The following is a 7,781-nucleotide window of genomic DNA, read 5'->3' on the forward strand; positions in this document are numbered from 1 at the left end:
ACTCACAGGGTTTGTTAACACTTGATTGGCAATTTGTCTTTTTGAAGCCAAGTTGAATTGACCAAATTGAATGAGCTAACAGGCTCCATGAAAAAACAGCTTGTATCCTTGTCTGGCTTGAGCTTTTGCTGGTCAGTTTAAAACCAGGGCTTTTGCTTGGCATTTGACATTACTCTTCTGTGTTCACCAAAGCTGGTGAATAGACCAGTTGCATTCATCTGGAATTTGTGGCACAGATTTCCAGCATTTCTCTAGTACATAATGATAGATCCAGATATATCAGACAATGATTTGGGAATATGACCTAAACCATACTTTCTCACTTTGCTATCCTTGAAAGCCTACCAGACTTCTTTGGCACTGCCAAATACAATGTTTGGATCATTTTCCCAGCAGGAAAAAATTTGTTTTATTGAACTGGTTCATAACCTAACTGCACTATGGAATGAGGATACGACAGCAATTCCTGGTATAGCCCAATTTAACTGCTCTCTCTTACAGCGACTAAAACTAACAGCATGGGAATGCTTTAAGGGTTGAGGTTTAACAAAGCTGCATGACATCTGCCAATTTTTCCTAATGCAGGGAAAATTATTAAGAGGGCAGAAGAATTTAGCATCACTTGCATTGTGAACATTGGGAGAGATTGGGGTTCTTTTTTTACTGGATCATTTGAGTTTTGGTTTGGTTTGCTTTTTAGTTTGGTTCTCCTATTGGGTGTGGTTGCATATCTTAATTAGGCTTATTAGTGTGCTTATTGAATGCTTATCCGTATTTTGCTCTAGGTACCCAATTCCGACAGCCCTGATCTTCTAACGTTGCAGAAATCCATTCATTCTGCTAGCACTCCAAGCAGCAGACCAAAGGAGTGGCGCCCCGAGAAGATCTCAGATCTACAGACCCAAGTGAGTGGATCCTGCACCATTCCTAGACTCTCCAACTCTGCAGTAACTGTCCTGAGGAGCTGGGAGGGCGTGGTAGAGAAAACTTAGCTTCTCAGTGTTACAGTAAGGCTGAGCACCTCCTCAAAATAGACCCTCAGTTATACCCAGATGCATCTTGTGAGCCAGGATGAATCTTGCTTCAGTGACCCATGTTCTACTGGGAAAGATGCAAGCTTCCGTTAGCCTTCACCTAGCTGGAGGCAATTGAAGATGTAGTCCCAGCCCACAAATACAGCCCAGGAAAGAGCTGAGCTGTGTTAAAGAACCATAATTCATGGTAAAAAATGAGGCATGCCATAACATTTCAGGCAGGATGAACAGAGATGGTAGGAAGATTAAGGTTTCATTAAAAGTAATAGCATATAAATTGAAAGACAGGTATGATAAGTTTTCTTGAAAGAATATTTCAATTCCTGAAATCCATACCATTTTTTACAGGAAACAGGCAAACAGTTGCATTAGGAACTACGTATTAGACTGTATTACGTAGTCACATTTATCTTCCATAATGGAGGAATAAGCAGAAACTGAATCAGTAAATTTTTCAGGTATCTGAGGTTTATTTACTTTAAACAACTATTTTGGTTGGAAGTTTTGTAATGTATCTTTTCAGTATCCCATAATGAACATTTTGGTTTTTGATATTGAATATTTTATGAATCCTTTATTCTTCTGTACTATAATTTTTGACAACCCTCCAGAGCTTTTGAGGCCATAGGATTACTTGTATCTGTGATTTCTTGTGTCACAGATTTCTGTGATTGGGAGAGCAGACTACTTTTTTTTTTTTTTTTTTTTCCTGAGACAGGGCCTCACTCCCATTGCCCAGGCTGGAGTGCAATGGCACAAACTCGGTTCACTGCATCCTTGACCTCCCTGTGCTCAGGCAATCCTCCCACCTCAGCCTCCCAAGTAGCTGGAACTACAGGTGTGCGCCACCACACCTGGCTAATTTTTTGTATTTTTAGTAGAGACAGGGTTTTGCCATGTTGCCCAGGCTGGTCTCGAACTCCCGGACTCAAGTGATCCACCTGCCTCTGCCTCCCAAAGTGCTGGGATTACAGGGATGAGCCACCATGACCAGCCTCTGTTTACTCTTTTTAACTGTAAGCTGTTGCATAGAACTGCTGACAGAAGTTCCCCATATTCCCATTGTATTTGCCCCAGCTATTTATATTTTCTGCTTCTAACATAATATAAGCTGGGGGTGGTGGAAGCATAGAGAACCAGATATCCAAGTTTATTGGATATGTATCCAAACTAAAGAGACAAGCCTGTGAGTGAGGGCCTGCTTCTCTATTCCCAATTTCAAAACAAAACAAAAAGAATAGAGAGCTTTAGAACTTTCTTTGTGAAACCATTTCTTTTGCCAAGAAGCTCTTCTCTCTTCTCTCTTTCTTTCTGGCAAGGTCTTACTCGATCACTCAGGCTGGAGTGCAGTGGCAAGATTATGGCTCACTGCAGCCTTGACCTCCTGGACTCAAGCCATTCTCCCACCTCAGCCTCCAGAGTAACTGGAACTACAGGCACATGCCACCATACATGGCTAGTTTTTTAATTTTTTTATAGAGATGGGGTCTCGCCTTGTTGCCTAGGCTAGAAGCTCTTTTCAAATAACTTTATAGCTCTTGCTGAATGCAGATTATTGTAATTGCTTGATAGTTACATGTGGTCAAGGCTGTAAAAATCACCAGGAGTCTCATCATGTTATACCAATTTAATTATTTTTAAAAAGCCACTTTTGAGCACTTAGAGTGTACAGTGTACTATGCTACCTCCTGTAGGGAGCACAAAGCTTTCTTGGGAAGACTTTGGAATGATGATGGAGAATACTTTCCCCTGAAACAATATCTACTTGAGTCAATTCTGAAGCCATTTACCTTGGGTTTCTGTGCCTAGTTCCTTCAAATCTTGTAATGTTCCTTGAGTTCATCAACATTTTATTCAAACTTTGCTGAGCCCTTAAATGCATGTCCCTTATACCATGACACTTACAGCAAAGGTACTCTGAGAATTGGCCTCAGAGGGGCCCCAAGGCTAGGGTTGTAGCCTAAGTGGCCAAGTCCAGCAGTTGTGACTGGCTGTGAATTTCCAAGTGCTTTCCATGTCTCTTCTGAGATCAAGGAAGAGGAGATTGAGCCATCATCTTTCATCGTTCAGGAGCATGAGGCTCAGGAGTTGTCCAGTGAGGAGACTGCTCTGAGGCTGCTCCCCTCTGCCCTGAAGTCAGTCTCCCTCCTTGATGCAGCACCTGGGGGTGTCCAGCTGCACAGTAGACAGACAGGCAGGGCGGACCACTGTGAGCCCATGTTAGGAATTGAAGGCCTCCTGTGAATAAATTATTTAGATAGTTCTGTTGGGGTTTTGCATATTTCTTTGTGCTTTGCATTTTCAATGCCCAAATGTTACCCTCCCCCTCTCAAAAAAAAAAAGTAAAGCGAGGGAACATTTGAATTTTGTAATATCGAGAGAGGGAAATCGGGGAGATGAGAACAAAAAGGGCTATACGACTTGTAGTTGAGTACATTGCTAACTAAAACATTCCATATTTTCAGCTTTTCTTGCTACTAGATACGGCTGTGTACTTAAGTTCTAGCTGGTGAAATATAAGTGGAAGCATTGTGTGGAGCCTTTGGGAAGTCTTCTCAAAACAGAGAAACGTACACCTTTTGCTCTTTCTCCTTCCTGCTGGTTGAAGCATGAGATCCCCTGGTTAGAGATAGGATGCAACCAGGTAGATGAGCCTGGGCCTTTGATTGGCTGCCATACCAGCTCTATGATTTCTAGGCTTTTCCATTAAAGAATAATACAATCTTGTTTGAAGAAAACCCAAAGAACAGATCTGGCTGGACCAGCTCCTCCTTGCACATGCTTGCCCTTCCTGGCCACGCCCAGTCACCTCAGGTCTAAGCCTCCTTCCCTCCCCAGACTTATGGTCACTCTAACTTGAATCCCGTGTGCATTCTCATCCTTTCTTTCAGAGCCAGCCATTAAAATCACTGCGCAAGTTGTTACATCTCTCTTCGGCCTCGAATCACCCGGCTTCTTCAGACCCCCGCTTCCAGCCCTTAACAGCTCAACAAACCAAAAATTCCTTCTCAGAAATTCGGATTCACCCCCTGAGCCAGGCCTCTGGCGGGAGCAGCAACATCCGGCAGGAGCCCGCACCGAAGGGCAGGCCAGCCCTCCAGCTGCCAGGTCAGATGGATCCTGGTTGGCACGTGTCCTCTGTGACCAGGAGTGCCACAGAGGGCCCTTCCTACTCTGAACAGCTGGGTGCCAAGAGTGGGCCAAATGGGCACCCCTATAACAGAACAAATCGCTCACGAATGCCAAATCTGAATGATTTAAAAGAGACAGCCTTGTAATTTGTGCTGGTAGGGGGAAGGGGTGGGCAGACAAGCCAGTGGGGGAGGGGTGGGGAAGGGTGGGCTGGGCTTGGGGCATGGGCCGGGCCAAGTGGTGAGCCAGTATTTTCAGCTTTATGAAGGTGTGTGCAATATTGCATGTGTTGGGGCCGTCGAGCTCCTCGCGGCCACAAATGCTAGTCAGGGATCTTAGAGCCACAGGAGTTCCTTAGGAATCGCCACTCCCCACAGGTCTTGTGTGAGAATAGATAGAGTGTGCCATTGAGGAAGAAGAAATTCTTGGCAGTTTCTCCCCCTTACATTCCAGCTTTAGTGCAATCTCTGTTGAACTTGGGAACGCCAGTATGTGTCCTGGCACTGCAAGGGATAGGAAAATCATGTTGACCGATGCCCTTACTACGTATTTTTTTCTGCCTAGACTAAATGTGGGGTTTATTGTAATCCAAGAGTATCCCTTTGAAGGGTTAGCAGATGAACTGTATGTCTTAAATTGTTTTCTAAACTTCCATATTTGATAGGATTTGTAACATTTATTTATAATTAATATTGTACTGTTATAATCATATCTTTTATGTTATAATGTAAAGTTATTTTGAGCTGTTTGAAACATTGTGAAGCAGTGGGACAGCTACAGTAGTTTCTATAAAAACTAAACAGTAACATTTATATATTGCATCAGGAGTATTTTATTCTATATATAAATATATATATGGTAAATATCTGTTTTATAAATATATTCATTTAAAGAAAGTATCGTTATGACACTATCTGCCATATTTTTATACATTTGTGATATGAAGTGAGTATTATACTTCTAATAAAGGGAGTTGAATTGTGGCTACACGTGACTGTAACAGTATGAACCTTGCTCAACTTTTAGGCCCCAGCAGTAGCCTCTAGACATCCTTGGTAGCAGACGAGATGCAGCATCTCTTTCCAAACCTGCAGGGGAAGAAAGTCAGATAGGCCAGTGAGAATTCAGCAGGCCTGGTTTCCGTCCTCACACACTTGGCTCCTGTTTGTGTCCAGGGACGTTACTTGCACACAGGGGAGAATAGATTGAGGCATTACTCGTGGGTCTTTGTAGAGAATGTGCTCTTCCACTTAGCATTAGTGTAGAGCGTAGACCAAAGATTTGCCAGTGAACATTCCTTGTTGTGAGATCATAAGAGGTACCTGTCTGCAGATCTTGCAAACCAGCTCTATGCTCCTCAATATTGTCCACTGTCCCGGAGACTCTTGGCTGATGGGGTGTGAGATATATGTGTGGCATTTCTATTTCTGAATGCCTTTTTTGCTCTTGCTTTCTCCAATACCATATTTAAAAGGCTCCTGGAGCAATTCCAGATAGAGAAAAAATTACTCTATCCATTTTTTTCTTCCTGGGGCTGTCCACTTATGACAAGATTTCCATGCACACCTGTTACACATACAACCCCTATCAGAACAGGACCTATTTTCCCCTCATCTGATCTCTTTCAGCTCCCAAGTTACTCCCAAGTATCATCAAACCCTTTGGCCATCAAGTGTTACCCTCCCATGCCTCTGGGTCATCCTTGAGGGAAGTCACCTCAGCACTGTCATCTATCAGTAGTAGTGGATTTTTGGAAGTAGTCTCTTAGCAATAATACTTTTAAAGGTCCCTCCCACCCCTCAAAGAGATAACTTCTCAGTATTTATTACTTGTCCTCAAATTCTGAGTGTCAGCCCCTGAATCAAGTCAGCTATAATCGAAATGTGCTGTTACTGTTAACCCTCCCCCAAGATTTTGAGGATCATAGCTCTGATGATTATGAAGATTATAAAGACTAAAGTCCTAGTTTCCCTGAAGCTTAAATTGTGCACATATTGCATTTTTATATAAATACTATAATGTGTATTGATTATATAGATAGGTTATTTTAAGGTGCTTTTTATTTAATTTTAATAAATGTAATAGGCACTAAAATGAAACTCGACTGGGTACTATTATTGAAACAATTTGACTCAAATCAATAGTTTTGCATGCTCTTTAGTTCTTTTTCTGTCTTACTTCTTTCACCAGTTCTGTACTGTTTGGGTAGCTCTGAATTCTGGCTTTTCCCAGGCAGCTGCTTGATGATACAAGTGAGGTGGACCATCAGCAGTTTGCCTGGACACTAATGACTCTAAAAGGGTGTGTATTTAACTCTTCTTTTTCATGCTAGATCTCTACCTTGTATTCCCCCCTTGCAAACCAGAAACTACACTTTTTTTCTCTGGAAAGACTTCTCACTGTGCTATGTGCTTAGGAACTGCACGGTCCCGTTGCCATGCTGTGGCATTCGAGGCTCGTTGTCACCTAGGGGCTGGTTTCCCATGTTGTCATCCTTGTTAACACTGGGATCTCAGATGTTTGCAGAACATTTCTATTCATGATGGTTCTTCAAAGAAGGGCTAGAATATTTGCCTTCTACCTAGAGCAAAGTAAACCTAATTGCTGAAGAGTCAATACGTACTTTTTGTACATTCTCAGATTTGAGCCAGAAAATACCTACAGATATCTACATATGTTTTCAACCAGTGTTTTCGAGGTAGCTCTTTAATCTTCTTCTCAGCTTTTGTCTGTTCTGACTTTTCATCCAATAAGCTGTAAGTGAACTATAATCTGCATTTCTAGCATGCAATTCTCTTCCTGCTCACGAAGGGGGGATGATAAAGTTTTCTCTCAGACCTAATGGGCCCTCTCTTAGCTTTTAACTGTTGTTTTCCCCTCTTGATGAAGAATTATTGACATCACAAAGATTGCCATCTATGATAGAAAGGACTTGATTTAAAGTCAGAAAAATTTGCCTTTTCTTTAGGAAGGGGAATTCATGACATCCATGTCCTATTATCGGCCCTAACTTCCTAAAGAAGAAAAAGGGTGAATGAAAGCTTATGTTACTTTTATGAAAGTATCACTGATCTCCTTTGGAAAAGAAACTCTGCTTCACTGTTTTTCTACCTTTATTTCTCTGCTGTCCTTGTTTTTCCTCTCTAAAGTTCTAAATACACTTTAACTGAACCTTGTTTGGTCTTGCTCTAAAATTTAGCCTCTCTCTAGAGCCCAAGACCAAAAGGGAGTGCTTCATGCTGAGGGGCTCAAGTGAGCTGACTCTACAGCTGTGGTTCTCAACTAGGGGCAGTTCTCAACTAGGGGCAGATTTGCCCCATGGGCACATTTGGCGATGTCTGGGGACATTTGGTTGTCACAGCTGAGGGTGATGGTGTGCTACTGGCATCAAGTGGGTAGAGGCCAGGGATGCTGCTAAACACCCTGCCATGCACAGGACAGCCCCCCAAACAAACAGTGCTCCAGCCCCAAGCACCACTGCTGCCGAGGTTGAGAAACCCTGCCCTACACCATCCCAAGCCCACCAGTCTGCAGAGCTTGGCTCTGGCCTTGTTCTGTCCAGGCTACAGTACTGCAGGTGTGAATTCTTCAACATCACATTCTCTTAAGAGTCTT

General features: G+C 42.7%; 1 protein-coding gene across 5 annotated transcripts in view; it reads left to right on the plus strand.

Moving 5' to 3' along the window:
• Window positions 1–5,147, plus strand: part of CDKL5 (cyclin dependent kinase like 5) — a 202,763-nt gene extending 197,616 nt beyond the window's left edge. For all 5 annotated transcript variants that reach the window (XM_045383851.3, XM_045383850.3, XM_045383849.3 and 2 more), the window contains 2 exons: window positions 786–905; window positions 3,926–5,147. In XM_045383851.3, the coding sequence (XP_045239786.1) occupies window positions 786–905; window positions 3,926–4,312 (507 nt within the window). In that variant the 3' untranslated portion in view covers window positions 4,313–5,147. The remainder of the gene's footprint in view (window positions 1–785; window positions 906–3,925) is intronic.
• The last annotated feature ends 2,634 nt before the right edge of the window (window positions 5,148–7,781 follow it).

Source organism: Macaca fascicularis, chromosome X (genome assembly GCF_037993035.2).
Source record: "Macaca fascicularis isolate 582-1 chromosome X, T2T-MFA8v1.1".
Classification (NCBI taxonomy): Eukaryota; Metazoa; Chordata; class Mammalia; order Primates; family Cercopithecidae; genus Macaca; species Macaca fascicularis.